Source organism: Artibeus jamaicensis, unplaced genomic scaffold (genome assembly GCF_021234435.1).
Source record: "Artibeus jamaicensis isolate MK-2021 breed Jamaican fruit bat unplaced genomic scaffold, CSHL_Jam_final scaffold_614, whole genome shotgun sequence".
In the NCBI taxonomy this organism is placed as follows: domain Eukaryota; kingdom Metazoa; phylum Chordata; class Mammalia; order Chiroptera; family Phyllostomidae; genus Artibeus; species Artibeus jamaicensis.
The window spans coordinates 5,300,906-5,328,392 of record NW_026522050.1 but is presented as its reverse complement, the minus strand read 5'-3'; the positions used below and the strand labels follow the sequence as shown (position 1 = coordinate 5,328,392).

At 44.3% G+C, this 27,487-nt stretch overlaps 2 protein-coding genes across 2 annotated transcripts; both read right to left on the bottom strand.

Moving 5' to 3' along the window:
• Nucleotides 1–2,573: 2,573 nt before the first annotated feature.
• Nucleotides 2,574–4,796, bottom strand: LOC119058875 (macrophage-expressed gene 1 protein-like). The gene has a single exon (XM_037158355.2). It carries the CDS (start codon nt 4,794–4,796, stop codon nt 2,574–2,576), a length of 2,223 nt encoding a protein of 740 aa, XP_037014250.2.
• Nucleotides 4,797–16,790: 11,994 nt separating this feature from the next.
• On the bottom strand, nt 16,791–24,111 carry LOC119058880 (glycine N-phenylacetyltransferase; the record flags this gene model as incomplete). The annotated part of the gene is given in 3 exon segments (XM_053659048.1): nt 16,791–21,223; nt 22,928–23,101; nt 23,958–24,111. Coding segments are annotated over 3 exon segments (723 nt in total), but the record flags the coding sequence as incomplete, so codon positions are not given.
• Between the last annotated feature and the right edge of the window lie 3,376 nt (nt 24,112–27,487).

The window sequence follows — 27,487 nt, the reverse complement described above, 5'->3', positions numbered from 1 at the left end:
AGAGAACAAAACTAAGGCACAAGAAGTTACCAGAGGCCAATATATGACTCAGAGCCAAGCCCATAGCTTTGCTGCTATGCTCAGCTTCGGGTTCCTGTAAAAGCTACTCAAACTCTCTGAGTTTCAGTTTCCTCTCTGGTAAAATAGATGCATTCTCAGTTCCTAACTAAACTTGTTTTTCAAAGATGTAAATGAAATAATATTTTCCAAGGCTAATTTTTAAAAAAAATATTGTATTCTTTATGCTATTACAGTTGTTCCAATTTCCCCCCACTTGGTCTCCTCCCACCCAGCCCTATCCACTCCCTCAGGCAACCCCCACACCACTGCCCATGTCAATGGGTCCTGTGTAGTCTATGTCCTTTGGTGAAGCCCTTCACCTTCTTTCATCCAGTACCCACCTTCCCCTGCCCCTCTTACATCTGTCAGTCTGTAACATGTTACTATGCCTCTGCTTCTATTCTGCTCATTAATTTTGTTTATTGGATTCCACTTATAAGTGAGACCATATGGTATTTGTCTTTCTCTAACTGGCTTATTTCACTTGCATAGTGCTCTCCAGTTCCACCCATGCTGTTGAAAATGGTAGGAGCTCCTTCTTTCTCTCTGCTGTGCAGTACTGCATTGTGTAAATGTACCACAGTTTTCTTATTCACTCATCTACTGATGGGCACTTAGGCTGTTTCCAGCACTTGGTTATTGTAAATACTGCTGACATGAACATAGGGGTGCATATATTCTTTTGAATTGGTGTTTTGTGATTCTTAGGATATATTCCCAGATGTGGAGCTGCTGGGTCAAAAGGCAGTTCCATTTTTAGTTTTTTGAGGAAATTCCATTGTTTTCCACAATGCACCAGTCTGTATTCCCATCACCAGTGCCTTAAAGTTCCCTTTTCTCCACATCCTCACCAGCACTTGTTTGTTGACTTATTAGCCATTATTATTGTTAGTATTTGAGTCACGTGACTTTGAGCAAGTCACATAAACTCTCTGAGTTTCAGTTTCTTCCCCTATAGGATGACAACTACTTCCTTCTTTCAGGGTTTGTGAAGATGAAGGGAGATGCTATTATAAAGGTATTTTCACACATAGAAGTCTCTATGAATTGTCGTGACCACAAGTCCACAGAAGGCTGAGGACTGCCACTAGTCAGTAAGTCCCTAGCTCACAGTCAGCCCTAATGTGCCCAAATCAGACCAGAGGGAACACAGCCATCTCTAACGTTTCAGCATTGTTCGGATTTCAATTGTCTCTTCCTCTCAGGACTCAGAGTTTACCCCAAGCCTATCTCATCCCAATCCTGATATATTCCAGCTTGTAGCTAGAGGAGTTGAAATCCCAAGTAAAATGACTCACTTAGGTCACCCTGGGGCCGTGGGGTCTTGACAACCCTCTGAGGTCATACTCCCCAACTCCTAGCCCCGAGGGTCTCTAAAAATTAACACAACAAGGGACTCATTTTGGGCAAGGTTCTGCATGCCCTGTGTGTGGTTCCAAGGTTAGGGTTTAATGTGACACCAGGTTCTTGTGACAACCAGAGACCCACACTCCGGAGTTAAATTGGGATGAGGTCTGAGTTCCAAGAACATTACAAAACTCAACCTTGTCCCCAAGAAACTGCTGTCTCGGGTTAGAGAGTGGCACTTTACTCCAGCAAACTCAGGTAAACAGGCCATCCAAAGGCAGTGTCTTCCATGGGGACCGTTGGGCTGAGGTAGGGGGGTGGGGACTCAAATACATTTTCCAAAGCTAAGTTTCACGAAGCACCCATGGGAAACATTCAAGGACTCTTTAAAAGTTTTGGCTGATCACAATTTGAAACATATTTTGCATTCTGACCCAGTGTATTGATACATATATATTAGTTTAAACCATAGAAAATGGCCAATTTTTGAGTCAAAAAATAATTAGATAGGAGCAATTTTATATAATCAACTTAATGTAATACTGAAACAAAATGTCACCAAATAACTCTTATATTTATTTTATGCAAAGCACTATGTTTTTTAATGTCAGCTCATGATTCACAAGTAAGTCAGGTCCTGTTTAAAAAAGAAAAGCTGTGACTGAGATCCAGCCCCAGAGAGAACATTTGGGGTCTGACCAAAGTGATAATTCTGGGGAAACAGTGATAAAGAAAGTTTTATAATAATTGCAAAACAGAATTCTAACTTCAAAGCTGCGTCTTACATGTTCTGTCTTCTTGGCTGATTCCCCCCTGCCACCAAGAACACGCCTGTATTTGAACAAAGTTGACTTTATTGGCTCCTTGCAGCAAGGGAGGCAGCAGAACACTGGAAGTCACCACAGAGAGCAGTGGGGCTTCTCCGCAGGTCGCGTTGGGGAAGGGGCTTGTCACAGGACTTGAGCTGGAGTTAGGCGGGTTGGAGGAGGATTTGAGGAAGTGTCGTTTAGTTCTATACATTGGTAACTTCAGCAAGTGGGGCCAAGTCTCTGGTTGGTTATCACACTACTCATCTAGGTGGCAGAAGGAACAGCATGGGCTAAAGCTTTAATTAGTAATGAGGCACCGTCATGCTGGGTCAGACAGAATTCTCGTGGCCTGGGCACTCAGACAGAGGTGGGCGCTGCGATTTCAGTGGCCCCGTACGTGCTCTGATCCTGAATCAGCATGCCCCTCTGCATTTTCCGGTAACACCCTTTCTTGTAGTACCTAAAGCCATAGGTCACCCCTAGAGCAACAGCCACCAAGGCCACCATGGTCCCCACAGAGATGCCGACAACAGCTCCGACAAAGGCCCCGGAGTCAGGCTGGCTCAAGAGATTGGCTGGCAGGGACCCGTCGTTCATGCTGGTCTGCTGCCACTGGCTGGAGCCCTGGAGCCTCACCCAGACATACTGACCATTGGAGTCCACCAGGACAGACAGCCTGCGTGAGCTGCGGTTGTTGTTGAGCAAGGGGGGGCGGGGAAGAAACGGGGGCATGCGGACAGTTGCTTGCTGCTGCTCCAATAGGGCCCCAGCTCTAAGGCAGTAGAGGATTTGGCACCCGTCAATGAGGTAAGCCTGGTGTTGGCTGTACCCTGCTGGGCACTTCATGGGATGGTCTGTGGGACTGTCCCGGTAAAACATCTCCTGCAGGAGCCCAGGGCTCTGGCCCTTCAAGAGTCCAGCCAAGGGGTTGCCTACCTGACAGCTGAAGAAACCCCCAAAGGGAACTGCCTGAGCCGTGCACAGCTCGAAGTCGCTGCTGACACACACCCTGAGGTCACCAAAAAGCGTCAGTGGGTAGAAGTAGGAAGGACAGGTCTGGCCCCCAGTCAGTGGGTTTGGGTGGTCAGGGCCATAGAGGCCTCCAAAGAGGAAGCCGACCGAGGCGGGCAGGGAGGCCTGGGAGGGCACGCACCAGGACGCAGCCAGGCGCACCACGGTGCGCTGCTCGCGGACCGTGCACACGGGCTGACAGCAGTGGAAGAAGAGCCAGCACTTCTGGCACTGCTGCTGGCACTCGGAGCGGGTCTTGCTGGATGTCTTCAGCTCGCTGTGCAGCTCGCTGGCCTTGTAGCTGGACGGGCAAGAGGTGTTGCCGGTGAGGGGGTTCGGGGTGCGATAGGCCTGGCAGAGACTCTCTGCTTCCTTCCCTGACACGGCCTCGCATTCCTGGAAGACGCCCCCGAAGCTGAAGTTGGCTTGGCGGTCGCCATCGCACGAGCCATCGTCCACGTTGGCCTGGGGATTGAAGGCGGGCGCCCCACGCTTCAGGCAGCCCGGGTGCGCGTTGACTGCGTAGTAGCGGTGGATGGCGCGGCGCACGACGGCCGCCAGGCGGCGCACCGCGGGCGCGGGGAGCCGTGGCAGCGCCTCGGGCTCCAATAGCTCAGGCAGGGGCAGGCCCGACCTGCCGATCGCCACCAGCCTGTTACCAATGCCCTCTTGCCACGTCTTCAGAGTGATGCCCGGGTAGAAGGGTGCCCCGCCGTGGCTGCGCGTCCTGGAGGTCACCGTGTTCCTTACATAGTCCTGGAAGAGCTGGCTCTGCGCCTGCCAGGAGGCCGCAGCCCCAACATTGACCGTGTGGAAAAACACGGCCGAGGCGGCCAACGTGATGTTGCTCCTTTCTCCGGCCTTGCTGCCCACCAGTTCGCGCTTCACCTGGTCCTCCTGCACCAAGGTAGCCCCGGCCTCCACGTGGGTAAGGACGTGCGTGCCATACCTGAGTACAAGCATCTCAGCCAGGTACTCGGCCTCACGGCTCTGGTTGTTCTCCAGGTAGTCGCTGAGAGTCAGCAGGTGCTGCAGAAAGGCAGGGTGGAAGTCAGGGGACTCCGGGGTCTTCACGGAGTAGATGCTGTGGCGGACCTGCACCCTGACCGTGACTGTCTCATACTCCAGGTTGTACTTCTTGACGCTCTGGAAGTCGGTGGAGAACTTCCCATTGAGGCTGGGGAGGAAGGAGAGCTCCGCGTTGATGGAGGCCGCCCAGGCATCGGTGTAGCTGAACCACTCGTCCAGGAGCTCAGCGCGGGTCTCCACCACACTCTCCAGCTTTGGCACCACGTGCACGTTGTCTGGGATCAGGTACTCACCGTCCTCGGTGGTACGGCACTGAGAGTAGTTGTGCCAAAGCACCAACCCCAGCTCCACGTTGCGCAGGTTGTCCCAGCCGCCTCCCGGCAGCACCCCCAGTGCATTCCGTGCCTGCTTGCAGCCTAGGGCGCTCAGTGCCCCTCGATCCCCCAGGCTGCCCAGCCCCGCGAAGAGCAGGACCAGCAGTGGTGCAAAGCACAGGGCCATGGCTGGACGAGAGCTTCGCCGTGGTAGAAGCTCCTCCATGGCTTGGGGTAGTGGAGGACAAGTCCTTGAGCTAGGATCTGAAATTTACCCAGCCAAGGGACAGTGACTCAGCCAGACCCAGGCCCCTCCCCATGGAGCAGTCCCCTGCCCCAGGCGCCTCTCGGAGAAGTCTTGAGGAAAGACTTATCACAAGCACCAAGACAAGTGAAATCCAGCAGATTCCTGGCTTTAGGCTGGGCTCCAGAGAGATGAACTAGGCTTGCGAAGAGCTTGCTGCTGCCTCAGGGGCCTGAGAATTCATCTATATGAAGAAAACCAAGCCTTATTTATTGAGCACCTGATATTTGACCCCGGGTCATAGAATACAGGTCAGGTCCTGCTATTGCAAGTGTCAAAGGTAGATCGGGTGAGGAAGTGGCCTAGGGACACAGCCTGAGCCTCCCGCAGGCGGCCAATCAGCCAGTGGGCACTGTGGCTGGGAAGTCACAGGTCACATTCATTCCAGGCTGATTTCCTGGAATATCAGCAGATAGTCCAGAAAGGAGCCCTTCCTGGACTGGGGCCAGCTCAGGGCAACTCTAAGAGGTGAGGGGTGATGGTGTTGGTGTTCCAGAGTGCTGGGCCTGGGCCAGACAGAGCTTCTAAAGTGGGGCTTAGCACACCCCACCAACGGTCCAGGGCCTGAAAATTTTCCTCCTCCTCTTCCGTCTGCTTGGAGCCCTCTAGGGCCCTCCTTCCCCTGAGATTAATTAGCAGACGCTCAAAGCGAGGCCCTGGGCTAGGTGCTTTATAATCTTACTTTAACCTCTCAGCTGCCCCCAATCACAGGTTAGGAAACTGAGGCCCAGAGAGTCAGGTGCACAATGGAACCAGCATTTGGCTCCACACTCATCTGAGCCGAAGAACAGTTTCCATCTGCTGATCTGAGCGTGTCACCTCGCCCTTGTAGCCAGGGTCAGGGCCTTGATTTTCGTCCCTCCCAGGGCGTTTGCGGTTAAAGAAGGCTCCTGGAAGGGGCATACGGGATTGTATAACCCGGCCTGGGTTAGACCTGGTTAGAGCAGTGAGCTTGGGACAGATGGCTTTTGTGCCTGTTATGCAGGGGAGGGCTGGCACCATCCAGAAAAGTGGTGCTGGCCTTGACCTCTCGAGATCTGAATAAGAACCTGGGGTCTCTCATTTCATCAGCTGAGCCCTCCCACTTGCATGGCCTTCTTCCGAGTCCCACTTCCCTTGTCTGTTACAAGACGAGAACAATATAAACCTCTTGGGGTTTCTATTAAACCTGAATAGAGGTTAAACCTCATCTGCTAATCTCAGGGGAAGGGGACCCTAGAAGGCTCCAAGCAGATGGAAGAGGAGGAAAATTCTGGGCCCTGGACTCTTTGTGGCGCATGGTAAGCAGCCGCTCTACCCCACTTAGCGGCTCTGTTGGACGTAAAATGCCCAGGAGAGTGCCTGGCACAAAATAGGGTTTTCATTCAGTAAAGTAGGTTAAGTGACTTGTTCAAGGCCTGGATTTGCACCCGGATCTGTCTGGATCCGAAGCCAAGTGCTCGTTCTCCCCCACAGTCCTTCCAATCTCTGTCCTTACATTCTTTCATTATAAAGTGTGACTTACCACACAGCCATTTGGGATGGATTGTCTGCTAGAGAGAAGACTTTCTCCAGGGAACACAGGAAAGCTTATTTTCCCTCTCTTGGTGTATCCTGCTAGGACAGGGACAAGTATTCATTTTGTGTTCCCACATCCCGCTCAGTCCTCCAGGCTTGTGACTTACGAACAAACACCTCATGTCATTATAAATCCAAGGAAGTCTGGAAATCCATCAGGTTTGTGGGCGCTTCGTAGCAGTGGGCACAAGAGAAGACAAACATGCTCGGGCTGAGTGGTGGCGGAGCACTTGCTGACGTAGGTCCACTGCCAGCAGGGCGAGGGAAGGACAGTCTGGGAGGGTGTCTGGTCACCGGCCCCGGGCAGCCTTTGTGGAGGAGGCCCAGGGATTAGGAGAGTCAGATGGCGCCCAGCCCCACATCCCCCACTTGCTCAGAGGCAGTGTGGGCAACACATAGGCAGGACAGCCTGGAGTCAGATGCCAAGGCCTCGTGTGACCTCGGATAAGAAGTGAGACTTCCTGCAAAACAGGAACAAATGGGACTTTTTAAGCTGTTAATTTAAAAAAAAGGCCACAAATGCTTGTTATGGAAAAGTAAAAGAGGTAAGATGAAGAGGAAAAGACCTCTTTCCCCCAGGTCTGCTCCCCAGAGACGACCACTGTGGACGGGTGGGTGCGTGTCCTTGCCAACTTACTTCCATGGGTGCACACAGGCTCATGGACACACACTGCTTTCTGTTACAAAAATGGTAACACGCCGTACACACTGTCTTACCCACAGGGAAACTCATTTCCAGAGAAAGTGATGTGCGCACGGTCACAGGTTGGAGCAGGGCAGGCTCTGAGTCTCTACCTCTAGACTCCGCCTCCCAGGCTCAGTCCCCACCCTCCTCCTGGGCTGTGCACCTTCCATCCCAATGACCTTAGAGGACACACACACAATTCCCCTGGTGGGTAGGCTGGGGAAATAGCACAAACACTGAGTTTGCTGCGAGTCGCAGGCCCAGCTAATCAGAACTGACACTGGCTGCGAATAGCCTCCTCGAGGTTACTGGCTAAATATTACCCCCATGCAGAGCACGCGCATGTCCCTCAGTGCATAACTGGGGAGGGAATACATAAATGAACGAATGAATGAGGAGGCAGAGTGGTCTTACTACCATAAAAGGACAAACTTCTTTCAATGGAATCACAACATTACTACCTGCAGCATTATTTGTCCATATATTTTTACAACAAGAACAAGAGACAAGTAATTGTGCAGTTGGAAAAATTATGCTGCTTGTAAAAAAGGGAAGCAGCGATAATGGAAAAGGGAAAGAAGCAGAGAAAGTGAGTTGGCTGGTGTGTGGAGGACTGGACTTGGGAGATACCTTTGCCCTTAGTGGTTCTGAGTCCTTGGATGAGAAACTTAGTGTCCGCGAACTTTTTTGTAAACACCTTTCACTGATAGGGTGTGGAGAGGAACAAGGACTAATTTAACCAGGATTATATCTGTTGAGGGTCAGATAGGCTGAGGGGTCTGGGGGACTTTTACTCTGGTGGGCTGACCTTTCAAGTCAGGGGCGGCCCAGGGATCCTAAGTTGCAGTCCAGGTCTTCTGGCCTCTCGCACTCTGAATGCAGGTTGGTGGTGATGCTGGGTGAAACCTCTAAATCAGCCCTCTTCTCTCCATGCACCCCACTCCCACCCTGCCAGGCACGCCCTAGAGCCACTGGCCACGGAAGCTGCAGGCTCAAAGACACTTCCAGTTCCCGCTCCCCTGCTTCCACAGGCACCTGGGAGTCCCTGCTTCCGGCAGGTCCCCTGACTCTCCCGTCATGTGTTTCCTCAAGGGTTTCTCCTGGGTTGGTCTTACCTGGCGATGAATACATGTGTTCTCTGTAAATTAGCCTGGAGGAGACCCAGAATCATAAAGAGATGAGGAAGACAGAGAAGAGAAAAGCCTTGCCCAGCATCACCGAATGAACCCGTGTGCTCAAAGCTCACAGTTGACAACCCTCATTCTACCTTGTCTGGATGGTTGCTGGAGTCCCCGAATAGGTGTCTCTTCGTCTCCACGAGCACAGCTGGGATCCGCGCAGACACAGATCCTGCAGTGGTTTGCTGCTTTGTAGGCAACGAAAAATGAATTCCCTGTATCCTGGGATGTTAACTGCGACCCCGTGTGATAAAAGATCAGCAAGACAAAAACAGAAGCTTCTAACAGGTACAAATGGGAGATACCCAGGGAGAAATGAACAACTCGAAGAGTGGCTTTAGAATTCAGTCTTAAATGCCATGCTCCTATGGAAATTAATGGGGAGTGTGTAGACCTTGTAAGGGAGAGTAAGTGACTTTTAGGAAAGACGAATAGGCCCTTAGAAGACAATGAGAGGGGAGGTGTGATTGTTTGTGACGGTTTAGCCAATTGTGGTGCTGAGTTCCAGTCTGTTGTCCTGTGTTAAGGGTCAGCCTTCCCTGGTTGATGAAACTGCCAGGGAGGGGACTTAGGACAACTGAGCTCCTTTCGCAGGGTGTGTCTCTTGGTAGATAAGGGGAGTTTGGGGAAAGCTCCCCCTGCGTTTACTGTCTTCCGAATGCCTTTAGCCCAAAATGAGCAATATACCAGAGCAGCATATTTTGGGGTGGTGTGTGGGCCCCACTAGCCTTCAGATAATGGAATTGATTCTCAATAAAGCCTGCTAAGAGTGGAAGTTCTGGGGCTTCATCCAGTAAGAACTTTTGAAGATCAGTCTTGAGAATGTGTATATTGACAACGTTCTGAGAACCAAATTACCTACATTCCGTAGAGCTTACTCTCTCCATTAACAGGGTGCTACCCTTGTAATGCCTTCATTAGCATAAACTTGACTGTTCCAGGAGATTCTTGCCAAAACAAATACCTTGATTATTCATTGTAGAAATTTCCCAAAATATCCATGAACTCTTCAACAACAGCATTGTGTGTGTGTGTTAAGACAGACAGTGTGTGTTAAGATTATGGGAATCCTTTGCCTACCTTGCTTGGCTGTTAACCTTACCTGGTTGTTACGATTTTTACACAAACCTAATGAAGACCTCCCCCTCTCCAGGGAAGGGCCTGCCTGAAACCAAGTGTCCAGTTCTCAATAAATGCTAACCTTGCCTTTCACCCTCCGAGATGCTGTCGAATCTCTGCTGAGACGGTGCCATCTCTGCCTCGTTGACAGGTTGTACTGTGGTTTGGGGGGAGCCGGTGTTCCATGGTGGAGTGGTCAGACTTGACCACGACCAGACGAAATGAAATTCAAACTGCGAAGCCTGCCGTTCAGCCTTCCGACTGTTGTCTCCTTTCTACCTTTGGTTCCATTTACTCTTCTTTTCAAATTATACACTTTAAACCAGGCCATTCTTTTGTATTTTTAGCAACTCTACGGTTTTGTTTAGGCTTTTCTTTCTGCTCACCCTCCTATATCTCAGCATCTTCTTCTCACCCCTTGTTGTAACCAGTCTCCAAAGATGGTCTCCGATTAGCCATCTCTCCAAGGATTCATGGCGTCCTGTGGTCCCAAACCACAGTGACTGTGGCTTGGCCCTGGGGCTCTCTTGAACCACCTCCATGTGGCAGCCATGAAGCGGTGTCATTTTGGAGTCTAAATGTTGCACTTCCAAGAGCCCTGAGCTGACCAGTTATCTGCAAGAGAGGCCCCGTGGGAAGGGACCGTGAGACTATCTGGAGAGGCAGAGAGTCCCACTCAGCCAGCGCCTGGCTTAGCCCAGCCTTCATGCCACCTCTATGTAGGAAATGTGAGTGAGCCTCCACAGACATTCTGCCCAGCTCAGCTCCGTCCTGGCCAACATCCCATGGGCCAGTCAAACCACAGAAGAGGAAGGGTTAAAAAATTGTTTAAAGCCACTAAATTTTACTATATAGCAACAGAGAACCAAATACACACCTTTAAGCCTTACCTCAAAAGCCTCCCCTTTATGAAGCTTTAAAAAATTTTATTAAAAATTTACCTTTAGAGGAGAAGGGAAGGGAAGGAGAGAGGGAGAGAAATATCATTGTATGGTTGCCTCTCGTGCATCCCCTGCTGGGAACTGGCCTGCAACCCAGGCAGGTGCCTTGACTGGGAATTGAACCACGGTCCTTTAGTTCGCAGGCCTGAGCTCAATCCACTGAGCTACACCAGCCAGGGCTTTATGAAACTTTTTACATTGTCTCACTCAACTCTCTCCTCCCAACCTCCAGCTGAAAGTAGAAATCTCCTCTGCTGAAGGCTGATGGAAGACATTCAACTTCCATCTTTTTCTGGCCTCCTGAAGAGTATTCCAGGAATTTAACCGTTTCTAGGGCCAGCTGGCCTTGTTAGGGGAGACCAGAAATTTAGGAAAAAATATTTTTCCATTAAGGGTCAAAAGAATTTGTGATATAGAGTCCACCCACCCCCCAGCAGATCAAATGCATTGCTTCCAGAGCTAAAACCAGTATCCTGGGAGCATATACATGACCAGGGGGTGGAGGGGGGTGAATGTTATACTGTAGTGGCCTGCCCAGGGGGGGAGCTAGCTGGTGAGTCAACAGGATCAGGGAGAGTAACGAAGTAACTGAGGAGTAAGAACAAAGAAATTCGTATTAACTCCTATCAGCAGTTCCACTTTCTTGCTTCTGTAAGCTGCTTTCTGCTTTAGAGCCAGAAGTAAGGGTCCGAGTGACAGACTGCCCCCCTCACCCTATATAAGCCATTACTCCCCACTGATTGGGGCCCAGAATTTGGAGACTGACTCCTCTGGGTCCGAATGCGTGAAAATAAACTTCCACTCCGTACACCCGAAATCGGCTGAGTTGTTTTCCGTAACAATACTAATTACTGAATGGGCCCGCCCTTGTGCTCCAGGGGTACCCTACCCTGTACTAGGTTCTCCTTTCCCACTGCCAGGGAAAGATGTCTCTCAGTGCCAGAGATTGGTGAAAAGGGATTACTTATTTAAAGAGTTATACAAACTTAAGAGTAATGACTTAATGTCTTCATGGAGATCCCAAAGTCCTTTAGAATACCCACAAATGCACAGTCCTTCCTTCCCCCTCTGCCCAGTCCGGGGTACCGTGTCTCAGAAAAAGAAATAGAACTCTGTGGCTCTTCTCTGCCTGAGTGGAGTGGTCCCAAAAAGCCCCTGCGTGGTCCCAGAAAGATGCTGCATGGCTGCCGTGCCTGGGTTTAAATCCCAGCACCTGGCTTCCTCTGCTGCACCATTTCCGACTCCTCCCACAATTGGCCACAGCTGCCAGCATTCCAGGTGTTTCCAGCTTTACTGGGCTGCCATAGTAAGTCCTGGCAGGTGTGGCCCTGTGGTGTGGTGCCACTCGTTTCCAATCTCTTACCCAGGCTCTGTAACCAGGGGGAGTTGCCTCCCAGTTACATCCTGGGTTGAAGTCACTCCCATCCCCCTGGTTCAAAGCATGGCCACAGCTGTTTAACATATCTATGAAACCAGTTAAAGGTTATAGATATGTTAAATGACCATTCTAGAGGTTACCTGCAAAACTATTGCTGTGCAAAACAACTCAATGGCCCTGTTCCATGTGTCCCATCCCCCAGCTCAGACTTGTGGGGGTGAGGACACCCTATATATATACATATATTTTCTAATATTTTCTGGACACCAAATCCTGGACCCCATTACAAATCCCTACTTGCCACCCCCCCTTTAGCCGCACCCTGTTAAAGGAGGAAAGTATTGCTTTTGATGCATATTAATTGTATTTAATTATTTATGTTATTATAGTTGTTCCCACTTCCCCCCCTTTGCCCACCTCCACCTAGCAACCCCCTCCTTCAGGCAATCCTACACAACAGTTGTCCCTGTCCAAGGGCCATGCATATGTGTCCTTTGTCTAATCCTTTCACCTTCTTTCTTGCACAGGCAAGTGTAATGGGGAAAAGGGGAGGAGGAGGCAGCTGTCCACCCTCTTGGTTTATAGTGCATCCTTTTAACTAAGTTCTGAGCCCACTAGTTCACTTTCTGCCTCTTTGAAAAACCCAGTGCCCATAAAGTAAAAGGCTCTCCCAGTGGTGTGAACAGACCTTCCTGTGGAAGCCGGGAGCGCTCTTCTCTGCGTTGGCATCACCTACCAGCAGAGGGCAGTGCAGACCGCAACTGCTGCCTGCCCCAGCAGCTTCCTTCTCCAGGAAGTTAAAAAAATTGTATATATATAAAAATATACATATATATCATATATAATACATGTTATATGTGTATATATACACACACACACACCATATTTTTCCAGGTATAATGTGCTCTTTGTTGCCCAGATTTTTGAGGGAAAAATGAGGATGCGCGTTATGTATGGGTAGTACCTGAAATACCTGTATCTGTTCTTGTGTTTTGTAATTATTTGTTATATAAAATTTCTTGTACCATAATATGTTCAAAAACAAATGCTAAAATTTCTTTATAATACAGGAACCAAGTACCTGAATATAAATAAATACATACATACATACATACATAATTGAATTAAAAATTAAAACGAAAGATTTTTGTCCTGAAAATTTGGGCCCAAAACATGGATGTGCATTATACATGGAAAAACGTGGTGTCTAAATAAAAGACTTCCTGTGGTTATTTATTAAATCGACATGAAAAGTGAAAGGAGTGTTACTAAGCCTTAATAAGCAACCATGGACCCAACTGACAGCGCCCTCTTCAACGTCCTGGTCGCGCGCCCAGCCTACGCGGCTGGCTGCGGAGACAGACTGCCGCTCCCTCTAAGGACCGGCGACACTTGCCAGTGAGCGCCGTCGGTCAGTGGGCGCTCTCCTTCCTCGCAGATGCATCAGCTGGAAGGCTGTTGGGTGAGACCGAATGACCCCGCCCCGTCTGCGGTTAAAAGAAACACAGAACACAAAGCTCACCACTGTAACTAACCCCTTCGACCCTTAAGCATAGTATCATTGTTGTGCCACGGTCGCCGCCCTGCATCCCCAGAACGTTCCCGTCTGGTCAAACTGACACCGCGTGCCCATGAAACCACAAGTCCCTCCGCCCCTCCCTCCGGAGGCCGGCAGCGGCCGTTCCACTTCAGTTAAATCCTCTAGATAAGTCCAGTGCATCTGCGAGTGGGAGGACCTCCACTCTTAAACCCCTGGTTCTCCACCAGAGGCAATTTCGCCTCCAGGGGATGTGTTGTCAAGAGCCGGAGACATGTTTACTGGTCAGAACTGGAATGGAGGCACTACCAGCATCCAGCGGTAGAGGGCAGGGATCCTGCTACTCATCCTAGAAACGCACGGGACTGTCCCAGTCTCAAGTGCCCCTTGTGCCAAGGTTGAGAAACTCAGCTCTAAACTGGGCTTTCCCTCTATCGAGCCGCCGAGAAGTTAAACCTCGGTCATTGGCTTTTCGGGGGGGAGGGGCTTCATCCCCAATTCCATAGCCTAATTCCAGTTGTAGACGGACCAAAAGGGAACAGGTTCTTGATCCAGGTGACTGCTTTCAGTCCAGTGCCCTCTTTGCTGCACAGTGCTGAGGTCTAGTGCTGCTTCCCTTGAAATGCTGGGGCAGGAAACTCTCCCTGCTACCTTGTTAGAATCAGGAAAACCAACTCTCCACACCACCAACCAGTCTCTCCCAGGACACTATTGTCTGAACTGCATTTCAGGCCTCTTGAAACAATGGGCCCAGGTCAAGTGAAACAGGAGGTACCCATGCTCTACTGCCCCTCCCTCAACTTCTACCTCTTCTCAAAATCACCCACCCCCTTGGGTCTGGATTCTGCTGCTCTCCATAAACTAGTCCAGGGTCTTCCCATCATGAACCACTTGACTTCACCTTTTACAATCAAACACACAATCTCTTTATTGTTGGGGGATTTTGGATGGATTTAGGAAGCTCTGCTTTTAGAAACAATATTGAATCATTTTCCCTGGTGTGGAGTGAGGAGAGCACAGGCTAATATAGTTCGTCCTTTTCTTAGTAACTCTCCCTGTGACATCATTGTGTTATGTTTAACCTAATGTTTCAAGTATATATATTTGTGTATAATTGTTGAATGTACCAATAAAGCAGCAATCAGAGGAGAGGATAATTTCTACAGACCTAATGAACAGAGTTTACTTGCTGATTAAGAGAAAGAGAGACTTCCAGCCAAGATTGAGGCATAGGCAGACACACTGTGCCTCCTTGCACAATCAAAATGACAACAAAAATTTAGAAACAAAAAAAACAACCAGTACTGACAGAAAATTGAACTGGAAGTCTGACAACCAAGGAGTTAAAGTAGACATATTCATCCAGACTGGTAGGAGGGGTGGAGTCGGGAGGAATCCTTGGTTAAGTTTATTCCTCAGTACTTTATTTTTCTTGTTGCTTTAACAAATGGATTTTTTCCCTCTGATTTCTGTTTCTGATATTTCATTGTTGGTGTACAAAAATGGTTTCTATTTCTGAATATTGACTTTGCATTCCACCATTTTGCCTAATACACTTATTAGGTCGAGTAGTTTTTTTGTGCAGTCTATAGGGGTCCCTATGTATACTATAATGTCATCTGCAAACAGTTACAGTTTCACTTCCTCTTTTCTAATTTGGATACCTTTTATTTTTCTTGTCTGATCACTGTGGCTAGGACTTCGAATACTATGTTGAAGAGAAGTGTTGAAAGTGGACAACCTTGTCTTGTTCCTGATCTTAGTGGGAAAGATTTACTTTTTGCCCATTGAGTATGAGGTTGGCTGTAGGTCTCTCAATACATGGCCTTTATTGGGTTGAGGAATGCTCCCTCTACTCCCACTTTGCTGACTGTTTTTATTATAAATTGGTGCTGTACCTTATCATATGCTTTTTCTGCATCTAATGATAGGATCATGCAATTTTTGTCTTTCCTTTTGTTTTTTAAAAATACTTTATTTATTTTCAGAGAGAGGGGACCAGAAGAAGAAATTGGGAGAGAAACATCAATGTATCGTTGCCTCTCATGTGTCCCCTACTGGGGACCTGGCCTGAAACTCAGGCATGTGCCCTGACTAGGAATTGAACTGGTGACTTTTTGCTTCACAGGCCCATGCTCAATCCACTGATCTACACCAGCCAGGGCTCCTTTTGTCTACGTGCTATATTATGTCTATTGATTTGCAAATATTGTACCATTCTTGCACCCCTGGAATGAATCCCACTTGATCATAGCGTATGATCTATTTAATGTGTTTCCGGATGTGGTTTGCCAATATTTTGTTGAGGATTTTAACATCTATGTTCATCAGTGATATTGACCTGCAGTTCTCTTTCTTTGTTGTGTCTTTGTCTAGTTTTGGAATTAGGATGATGCTGGCTTCATAAAAAGTTTGGGAGTCTTCCCTCTTTTTGGATTTTTTGGAATAGCTTGAAAAGGATAGGGGTTAGGTTCTTTCTTAAATGTTTTATAAAGTTCTCCTTTGAAAGTGTCAGTTGTTTGATTGCTGCTTCTATTTTACCAGCTGTTATTGGTCTGTTCAGGCTTTCTCCTCTTTCTTCATTGAGTTTCAGAAGATTATATTTTTCTAGAAATTTGTCCATTTCACCCAGGTTTTCAAATTTATTGGCATGTCGGTGTTTGTAGTAATTTCTTATAATCCTTTGTACTTCTGCAGTATGAGTCGATATGGGAAAATATATTTGCAAATGATACCTCGGTCAAAGGTTTGATCTTCCAAATATATAAAGAACTCACACAACTCCACTCCAGGAAGATAAACAACCCAATTAAAAAATGGGCAAAGGACCTGAACAGACACTTCTCCAAAATGACATATAGAGGACCCAGAGACATGTAAAAGGATGTTCAGCATCATTAGCCATCAGAGAGATGCAAATGAAAACCTCAGTGAGATATCATTTCACACCAGTCAGAATGCCCATCATAACCAAATCAACAAACAAGAAGTGCTGGTGAGGCTGTGGAGAAAAGGGAACCCCAGTACACTATTGGTGGGAATGCAGACTGGTGCAGCCACTGTGGAAAACAGTGTGAAATTTCCTCAGGAAACTAAAAATAGAATTGCTTCCTGACACAACAATTCCACTACTGGGATTATACCCTAAGAATCTTGAAACATCAATCCAAGATAACCTCTGCACTCCAGTGTTCATAGCAGCACAATTTATAATAGCCAAGTGCTGGAAGCAACCTAGGTGCCCATCAGTAAATGAGTGGATCCAAAAACTATGGTACCTTTACACAATGGAATACTACGCAGCAGAAAGAAAGAAGGAGCTCCTACCCTTTGTGACAGCATCGATAGGATTAGAGAGTGTGGCGGACTCTGGCCAGCAGAGTACACTTGTTGTGACTGAAGATGAGAATAAATGCACAGGCACAGCAGTCCTGTGGAGAAAAGGGGAACAGCACGACCACTCTCTCAAGAGGAAAGCACGCCAACCCTCGCTTAGACAAGCTTTTATTGCTTTTCTCAGGTCTTACATCAAAGAAGGATTTATCTTTCTTTAATATCCTAATATACATTAGAATATTATTGTCTACATTTTAGGTACAATCAAGGAAATGGAAATAATGTGCAGAAGGGAAAGGCAGTGAGCTGATTGGTTCCGTCCTTGGGAAAACTCACAGGCTTTGGATATTACCTTGAAGATAGACAATACACATTTATTGTTTTAGACCAGGGTGATGGAGTTTTAGCAACAGCAAGCCATAATAATCTCTGTGCATTTTCTAGGCCTGAGTCCCATGGGAAAACTCGGTTTGAAGGTCTGGCTTCTGCCCACCACCTCATTTCTGTAGGTTTTCTATACAGAGCTGAGTCACATTTGCCTGATCAAAACAACCCGGTCTCCTACAAGAGAGCATTATACTAAGTAAAATAAGCCAGGCGCTGAAAGGCAAAGGGAAGCCTCTTGCAGGTTATTAACTTTCTCTCTCTTTTGCTGCCTTTAAGATTCTCTCTTTATCTTTAATATCTTCCATTTTAATTACAGTGTGTTTTGTTGTGGGTATCTTTGGGTTCATCTTGATTGGGAGTCACTGTGTTTCCTGAACTTGTGTGACTTTTTCCTTCACCAGGATAGGGACATTTCTGTAATTATTCCTTCAATCAGCTTCTCTAGCCCTTTCTAGCTTTTTTTCCTTCTGGTACCCTAATAATGCAAATGTTCTTACATTTCATATTGTCCTGAAGTTCCTTTAAATTATCCTTGTTTTTTAAATTCTCTTTTCTTTTTGTTGCTCTGATTGTTTTTTAACCTGGTCTGATGAAATCCAAACCATATGTTTGGTTTGATCCTCTGCTTCATCCAGACTACTGTTTACAGCTTCTAGTGTATGCTTTATTTCAGATATGTTTATTCATGATTTCCGAATGGTTGTTTTTTCATGGGTTCTACATCCTTTTTCATGTAGTTGAGCATCCTTAAAACAATTACTTTGAACTCCGATTCTGATAAATTGCTTGCCTCGTTTCATTTATCTCTTTTTTTTTCCTGGAGATTTTTACTGTTCTTTCATTTGAGGTTTCTTTGTCTCCCCATTTTGGGTGTCTTTTTGTGTTTGTTTCTATGTGTTTGGTAAAACCTCTGTGACTTACAGTCTTTGTGGGGTAGCATCATGTAGTGTATGTCCTCTGGGACCCATTGTTTTCACCTCCTTGATCTCCTAGGCTGGGTGCTCTAAGAATGTGCCTTGTGGGGGTTATGAGGACCCTCCTGTTGTTATTAGTTTTAATTGCTTTTGGCCTATCCAAGGAAGGTAGGCTCAACCCTCAGGCTGGCTGACTGTGAGGCTCAAACCTGGCCATGGCAGGTAAGCTGCTGTACAGGTACAGTCTCACAGTGATTTCTTCTACCAGTACTTGTTTACAAGTCTTTACTTCAGCTGGCCTTAGTTGGTAATTCAGGGTGATTGTTCCTCACCTTAGTTTTATTTCCAGTTCGATTCTGTGACTAGGTGCAAGAAGATCCGCTACCTCTGCTGCTCTTTTAAAACTCCTCTCAAGCCATTTTTATTTTTTAAAGATTTTATTTATTTATTTTTAAAGAGAGGGGGAGGGAAGGAGAAAGAGAGGGAGAGAAACATCAATGTGTGGTTGCCTCTCACGTGGCCTGCCACTGGGGACCTGGCCCTCAACCCTGGCATGTGCTCTGATTGGGAATCAAACTGGTGACCCTTTGGTGCTCAGCCCCCACAAAATCCACTGAGCTACATCAGCCAGGGCTCAAGCCATTTTTAGATAAAGATAAACTGCTAATATAATTTATCACTGGAATCTACACTGTTTTGTGTTTTCAGTATTCAGAAAATTTCAATGTTGTAATGATAATCACAAATGCCACAAAGAAGTGCTTAGGCCAGCAGAATTTTAGGTCATCTTGCTTTTTCCTTGATGCTTTGGCTTAGAGTATTCTGTGTTTTTCTCTACCATTGTACATCCCCAGTGTCTATCTTCTCTGGTACTCATACCTGTGTTACACCAAGTCATGAGAGATGTGAGAATTTTGTTGTTTAGTTTTCTTGATGTGTTAATAAATTAACACACTATTCTATTCTGAAATGAATGCACTGTCCTTCCTCAAATTCCTTTTTGAGGAAGACAAGTATTTATTAATTTACACCTATATATGACAACAATGCAAAATCCTTTCTTCTTACTTTCTGAAGTTTTAGAATGGTGGATTGTGCTACAAGAGAAAATTCAATGTAAAGTCATCTTCCTGAATATTTTTGAAACTTGAAACTTCTGGAACTGCACAAAACATTAGTGCATACCATACAGTGTTAGTAGGAGGGTTGCATTCAATATATTATATCTATCATTAAATTGTATAAAACATCCTAGAATTTGATATAAGAGTAATGGCTGCTATTAAAATCCTCCTCACACACAACAGACAATTCTCTTGGTAATAGCGCTCACTACCCAGAGTAGTCTTGCCTAATTCATGTTCATACTACAACTTGAAACAAGTCAGTAACATGTCATTTTTTCCTCATCCATTTAGCAAAAGTTATATGCAATATTGATCATTTTAATTTATTATATAGAATATAAATGTTATGTGTGGTAAAATTTCAGAGGTTATATATGATTTTGTAGATTTATGCTCATTCACCTTAAATTTTGAACTAGTTTGTCTATATAAAATAACAATTGTACAATTTTCTTACTGCATGCATATTGTTTCTGAATATCAAGATGTTAAATTGTTTTTGTATTGTATACAACATGGCACTGCATTCTCTACCTCTGGGTCCCAGGACACAGTCTAAATAATGATAAATATGCTGATGCAAAAATAAATAAATGGCACAACTAGAATAGTGGGTTGAAGGTATTCTTTGTTAACTATGCATATTTTCCTTAATCACTATATGTAGTAAAAGATATTGGTAAAGCAATGAAATAAGCCACACAGAGAAACACAAGTGCTCCAAGGTGTCACTTATATGTGGAATCTAAAAAAGAAAAGTCAAACTCATGGAAACAAAGTAGAAGGTGATTGTCAGGGTAAGGATGAGGTGAAAATAGAAGTTTTGTTAAAGGTATCACTTTCAGTCATAACATAAGTTCTGAGGATTTAGAACATGGTGACTGCAGTTGATAATATTGTATTGCAGCATAGAAATTTTCTAACACAGATGACATATGATCCAGAAATCACAATAGCCATGCTGTAAGTCATAAGAATTTTTGTAGAAAAAAAGTAAGTATGGCCCTGGTTGGTGTGGCTCAGTGGATTGAGCACTGGGGCCTGCAAACCAAAGGGTCATGGTTCGATTCCCAGTCAGGGCACATGCCCAGGTTGCAGGCCAGGTGGGGGTGTGTGAGATGTAACCACATATTGATGTTTCTCTCCCTCTCTTTCTCCCTTCCTTCCCCTCTAAAAATAAACAAATAAAATCTAAAATTTAAAAAAAATAAGTATGTTAGGTGACGGATCTGTTAATTAACTTGATTGTGGGAATTCTTTCACAATATACATGTACATCAAATTATCACATTGCACACACACACAATATATACTTTGTCAATTATACCTCAATAGAACTGAGTTGAGAAAACCAGAGGGTAATGAAAGGACGTGGTATAAATTACACTACCTATAATACCACATCTTTCAAAACAGGTAAAATATACTTATTGGCAACAAACCATATGTGACATAAGAGTTCCGGAGAAGTATTAGGGCAGCATGAAGCTGAATGAAGAGTATCACTGAGATCCAGAAGTGTAGGAAAGAGAAAAAGACCAGTGTTCACTACAGGAAGGTCTGCACATGCCAGGACTGCATGTGCCAGGTCTGCTGGACCCAAAGGGAAATCTGTTAGTGACTTGTGAACAGGGACAACATCAGTAATGTAGACAATACAAACTACTTCCCAAGAGCCCAAATAAAATGAACTGCTTTAATGAAGGTCATCATTTATTTTTTCTTTCCTTCCACCTTTATGTTCCTTTTGTTATATGACTAGCCCACCCAACACTGTCTTATGTTCAGGGCTACTTCACAGAGGCACACATTTTCACTGGTTCCAGTCACATGGCATGGGGATACAGAGCATATTTTCACTGGCTTTCTGAATGGTTTTGTTGGCTCTGTCTGTATTGAGATATATAGGAAATCTGAGTTTTTCCAGAGCCTGAAAATAGGCAAACAGGATATGTGATATGAGACCCTGGCCTCGGTACTCAGGTATGGTGGCTCCCATCCGAATCTCTCCTGTCTGGTCCATGACACCCCAGCACACAGAGTTCCTCTCAGGCCCCAGCAGACATAAGCTGGGGAAGTTCTGGATACAGCGTTCAATGAATCTCTGGCTCTTCTCATTGCCACCGAAATGCCAGAACTGATTCACCAGGGCAGCATGGATTACACTGAGGGATGAGAATTTAAACATGTCTTCAATGCTGTAGGAAACAAGGGAGAAGAAGAGCCCATTATATCACACACACTTTGGAGTACTACGTTTGTTTTCCCTTAAGTTGTCTTTAGACAATGAGAAAAAGAACACAGGTAAAGGTAAAGGTTCTGCAGCCAGGAGGCCTACATGCATAATCTGACCAGCTGTGCAATCCTGAGCAGGAATGTGATGTTCTCTGCCTCCATTTCTTCTTTATAGAACAGGAATGTTAATAGTGTCCTCATCAAAAGGCAGATTATGAATATTACATGACATATCATGTAAGTATAGGACTTGTGCCCCACAAACAATAATAATTACATAAAAATTAAATATTGTTCTTTTGGACATTGCTGTGATGTTCCACTTAAGATGAGGGAATTGCTATCACCCCTGTTTTACAGATAAGAAATACAGGCAAACAGAAAATAAGCAAGAGTCCCAAAGCACCTGCTAGTAAGCTTTAAACCAGAGCTGATAATCATGAACTCTTAGAATGTTAGTGGGAGGAGGACCTTGGCCGCTGTGGGGAAGCTCAAGTCCAGAAAGGGGCAGTGATGTGGGTGGAGTGCAGGTGGCACCCCAGGTATAGAACACTGAAGTGTGAAGGCGTCTGCTATGGTGTAAATAGCTTTCAGTAAGTGTCCTGGAAAGAGTCCACAGTGCAGAACTGGAAATGGAGACTCAATCCCCAGTTAAGGTTTGAACTTCCACGTGATATAGCTGAACAAGCTATTTCCTCATCTTACCCTATTTCATGTCAAGAATAATTGGACAATATCTCCTACTTTGTGTATCTCATGGGAAAAATGAGAAAACCCAATGAGATTATTATGCACTTGGACATGTCTTTCAGGTGTAATATGTGATGCAATGTGAATAAAGCTTGTCCATGCTTATTCACATTAACCCACAGAAGGAGAACCATGGAATTGGGCATCTCCAGTTCAAACTTCCACCATTACTGTTCTGTTATATTCAGTGTTGGACTGGAAATCAGAATTTGTTTAAATTCTCATGACTGGAAAACTTCTGCACTAAGAATTTATCATGAGTATTCAGCATCTAGTATGTGCTGTGTTCTGGCTACTGAGAATCTATCATTGAACAACATAAACAGGACACTTGCTCTTGTAAAGTTCGAAATATCATAGAAGAGGACCAAGCAACAAGCAGGTAGGCAAATACCTCAAAGAACATGATTTCAGATCATAATAAGTGCAATAAAGTAAATAAAAATTGGGTTATGTCTTGAAAAATTATGTGAGAGGGTGTTTTCTGACACAGTGCTCTTAGAAGTACTTTCCAAGGAAATGCCATTTGAGAGTACAAATGTCCAAAAAAATGAGAGACAAGTATGTGAAGATTACAGGGAAGGGCATTTAGGTAGACAAGGAGCAAATTCAATGGCCCAAAGTCATGTGTGAGTCTATGAGATCAAGTTGCAGAAAGAACAGAGCTGTTCACTTGAGTAAGCAAGACAGACAAGATGAAATCCCAAAGGTGATAAGTGCCCAGTCTTGCGGGACCTGGAAAGTCCAGCTGAGAAACAGCAATGGCTTTTCAGTGGGTGAACCGACATGAGTTGTGTTACTTATTACAGTAAAAGAATCACTCTGGAAATGGATTGCTGGGAGGCCAGCGTGGATGTAGGGAGGGAAGTAGTGAAAGATGTGAGTGGCGAGAGCATCTTTTTTCAAAACTCAGAGTTTTGATTTTGCCAGCTTTTAGAGGGAAATTGTTTGTCTGTGGCAGGGAAAGGAGAAGTCTTCTTGTCGTCTTGGACTCCATATAGAGAATGCATTGTGTCAGCTCGGCCTGGACCCGTTTAATAACTGCAAGATTTTGTATTGCCTCATTCAGGCTGGACTGTGAACCTACGGAGGGGTAAAGTATGGAGAGAAGTGAGATGCTACAAGAAGATTCCCAGTGGAAGTTTTGCAGGATTCAAAGTCAGGCAATGTTGTTTCTGGTGTTACCCATGACCACATGACCTTGGCTGTGTCACTGCCTGAGCACTTTTCTCTTATGCAAAACAGAGATACTACTAGAAATCTTGGCTATATCATTGTGAAATCAAAGAAGAAGTGATTATGAACAAATAGTAGCCAAACATGCATGGGTCTCTACAATATGTCCAAGTAGCGGTTTAATATCATTTTGATCCTTATATTGACCCTATGTTTTATGTATTCTATCATCTTCAATTTTTTATATATGAGAAACTGAATAATGGTTAAGTTACATCACTTGCTCAAGATCACAATGCGAGTAACTGGCAGAGTAAGGATGCCACCCTAGGGAGTCTGGAGTCTGACTCTGGAGGGCATGCTCCTAACCATGGCCATGGTCCCTGTGACCTGGGAGGTGCTTTAGGGCATAATGAGCTGTCATTCTTATTTTGAATGCCACAGATCCGAAGGCTGCAGAGGGAGCTTAAGAGACCACCTTAAGAGATCCCGAATACAACTTCAAAATATATCCTCAGATAACATGAAATTACATGACTCACATTTCTTCATATTAACTCCATAAATTGGAATGTTTGAATTCTACTCCTCTGCAGAAAAAGGTATTGGCAGTTGCTACAAGGAATGAACAACAAGGTGAGTGTCTGGGTTTTAACATAAGGAAGTAAAGGTAATAGGGGAGTGTGCTTGGAATGAAAAGTGATCTGGCAGGTATACACATTAGCAGTCCCAGCTGCCAACACACATCACAGATGTTACTTACTTTGGATCTGTAAATGTTGTTTCCAGTTGATGACATCTGACCTACCAAGGAATTCTTGACAGTTTTGGGGCTTCTTAGAATAGATTAGGTAGGTGTTGGTGTAGTGATCAAAGTCATCTTTCATCTCCTGTTTGGTTGAGTAATGTGGGATAAATCAAATTGATTAGACCAAGTGATTGGAATACTTGAGTTAAGAAATTTCAGTATACTTTACTCTTTTGCAAACTTAAATATTGATATTTTTCTAATGTACTATCACAATCCCTGAGTAATTTACACTATGAGACCACATCCTAGATTTATTGATGATTCAATTTGTAACTAAGTAAAACTTGCTAAACTGGGTATTCATATGCTTCATTGCAATTTTGAATAAACCAGACTTATAGTATAGCAATAGTATAGCAATAGTATAGCAAAATTATACTATTTTGCTATAATTCTGAAATCCTCAGGAGAAAGAGAGTATAATTATTAAAGGCAAGCTACCTTCTATTACAAGAGTAAATCTTACTCTATTTTAAAGAGTCTCAGAAAAAATGGATTATGAACATGACAATATTGAAATCAACAAGGTAACCTTCTATTAGAATTTTCACATATATATGATAATGCTATACAAGATAAAGACATCTAATCACTTTTAAATGTATACCACAATGCACTATTATTTTAAAAGTAATTTGCATTTCTAACAAAGCTGAAACTCAAAATTTCTTTAATATATCTTCTCAAAGTTATTACATCAGATGGGTTTATTGGAGAATGAAGAAGGAGTTAGAGAACAACAATCCAATGAGGGTAGAGTAGCTGAAAAGTGTCACACAGAAATACACTAATACTCAGTATTAATACCACTGGCAATCATTGCTTTTAAGATCAATTTAAAAAGAAAAATCTATTTTTAGATTTTAATATTTAATTTATTTTTAATACATATTTTCTTTTTTATTTTATATATTTATTTTTAGAGAGGGGGAAGGGAGGGAGAAAGAGAGGGAGAGAAACATCAATGTGTGGTTGCCTCTCAAGTGGCTGGCACTGGGGACATGGCCTGCAACCTAGGCATGTGCACTGATTGGGAATTGAACTGTGATCCTTTGGTTTGCAGGCCAATACTCAATCCACTGAGCCACACCAGCCAGAGCCAATATTTAATTTAAATATCTTTGATTGCCTTGTGTTTAGTTTGATATTTTTTAAACTTCATTTTATTGTTTACACTATTTCAAACGTCCCCATTTTTTCCTCTTTGCCCATTTCCACCTAGACCTTGTTAAGGCTATCACCCCATTGTTGTCTGTTGGTAAGGTTTATATGTCCTTTAATCAATCCCTTCACCTATTTTCATCCAGTCCCTCCCTTCTCCATCCACCCCCCACCCCCTCCTCCTCTGCCACACAGCTGTCAGTCTGTTCCATGTAGTCATGCCTCTGTCATTATTTTCTTAAAAAGAGTTACAAATTTAAATTTTATTTCTAAATATTTTATGTTGAAATGATATTACATGGCTACATATTCCTATGCATTTTTGCTTTATATTTTCTAATATGCTTATAGCATATTTGTATTTGAAATGAACAAACTGCTTAGTGTTTTTTTATTTTTATATATTTTTAAAAGATTATATTTATATATATTTTAAAATATTATATTTATTTATTTTTAGAGGGGAAGGGAGGGAGAAAGAGAAGCAGAGAAACATCAATGTATGGTTGCCTCTCCCATGCCCCCTGCTGGGGACCCGGCCTGCAACCCAGGCATGTGCTCTAGACTGAGATTCAAACTGGCAACCCTTTGGTTAGCAGGCTGGCACTCAATCTCCTGAACTAGGGCTATTTTTTATTTTTTAATTTTATTTTTCATTAAAGTTTACATTCAATATTATTTTGTATTAGTTTCAGGTGTACAGCATAGTGGTTAGACAATCACATACTTTGCAAAGTGGCACCCTTATATTTTTAGTACCCTCCTGGACCATACACAGTCATTACAATATTACTGAATACATTCTCTATGCTGTACTTTACATCCTTGTGACTATCTTGTGACTACCGATCTGTACTTCTCAACCCCTTTACCTTTTTCACCTGGTGCCTCAGCTACTCTCCCCCTGGCAATCATCAGTCTTTTCTGTACCTATATTATTTGTTCAACTACTTTACTCTTTCAATTGCACGTATGAGTGAAATCATATGGTATTTTTCTTTCTCTGACTGATTTATTTTACCTAGCATAATACCCTGTAGGTCCTTGTCCATTGTCACAAATGGCAAGATTTCACTCTTTTTTTATTGCAGAGTAACATTCACTATACACATGTATGAACCCTTCAGTTATATACTCCTAAGTGAAGTCACTAGATAAGGCATTTCTATTTTTAATTTTTCTGTGGAAACTTCATACTGATTTCCACAGTGGCTGTACCAGTCTACATTCCGACTTAAGATTTGCTTTGCTCCACAACCTGGCCAAAACGAGGTGTTTATTGATTTATTGATGATAATGATTCTGATAACTGAAGGTGACATCTCAGTTTTTTCTTTTTTTATGATTATGAGCAGTTTATTTTTAATATATTTTATTGATTATGCTATTACAGTTGTTCTATTTCCCCTCCTCCGTTCCTCTCCACCCTGCACACCCCTCCCCCACCATTCCCCCCTTTAGTTTATGACCATGTGTCTCAAGTTCTTTAGATTCTATATTTCCCATACTATTCTTGTTCTCCCCCTATCTATTTTCTACCTACCATCTATGCTACTTATTTTCTGTACCTACTACCCCCTTCTCCTTCTCCCACTTCCCTGTTGCTAACCTTCCATGTGATCTTCATTTCTATGGTTCCATTCCTGATCTAGCTGTCCTCTTAGTTTGCTTTTGTTTTAGGTGTGGTTGTTAATAACTGTGAGTTTGCTGTCCTTTCACTGTTCATCTTTTTTATCTTCTTTTTCTTAGGTAAGTCCCTTTAACATTTCATATAATAAGGGCTTAGTGATGATGAACTCCTTGAATTTGATCTTATCTGAGAAGCACTTTATCTGTCCTTCCATTCTAAATGAAAGCTTTGCTGGATAGAGCAATCTTGGTTGTAGGTCTTTGGTTTTCATGACTTGGAATACTTCTTTCCAGCCCCTTCTTGCCTGTAATGTCTCTTTTGAGAAATCCGCTGACAGTCTGATGTCACTCCTTTGTAGGTGACTGTCCCCTTATCTCTTGCTGCTTCTAGAATTCTCTCCTTCATTTTAATATTGGCTAATGTAATGATGATGTGCCTTAGTGTGTTCCTTCTTGGGTCCAACTTCTTTGGGACTCTCTGAGCTTCCTGGATTTCCTGGAAGTCTATTTCCTTTGCCAGATTGGGGAAATTCTCCTTTATTCTCTGTTCAAATAAGGTTTCCACTCATGGGTGTTCCTCTCCCCCTTCTGATACCCCTATAATTCGGATGTTGGAGCATTTAAAGATGTCCTGGAGATTCCTAAGCCTCTCCTCATCTTTTTGAATTCTTGTTTCTTCATCCTTTTCTGTT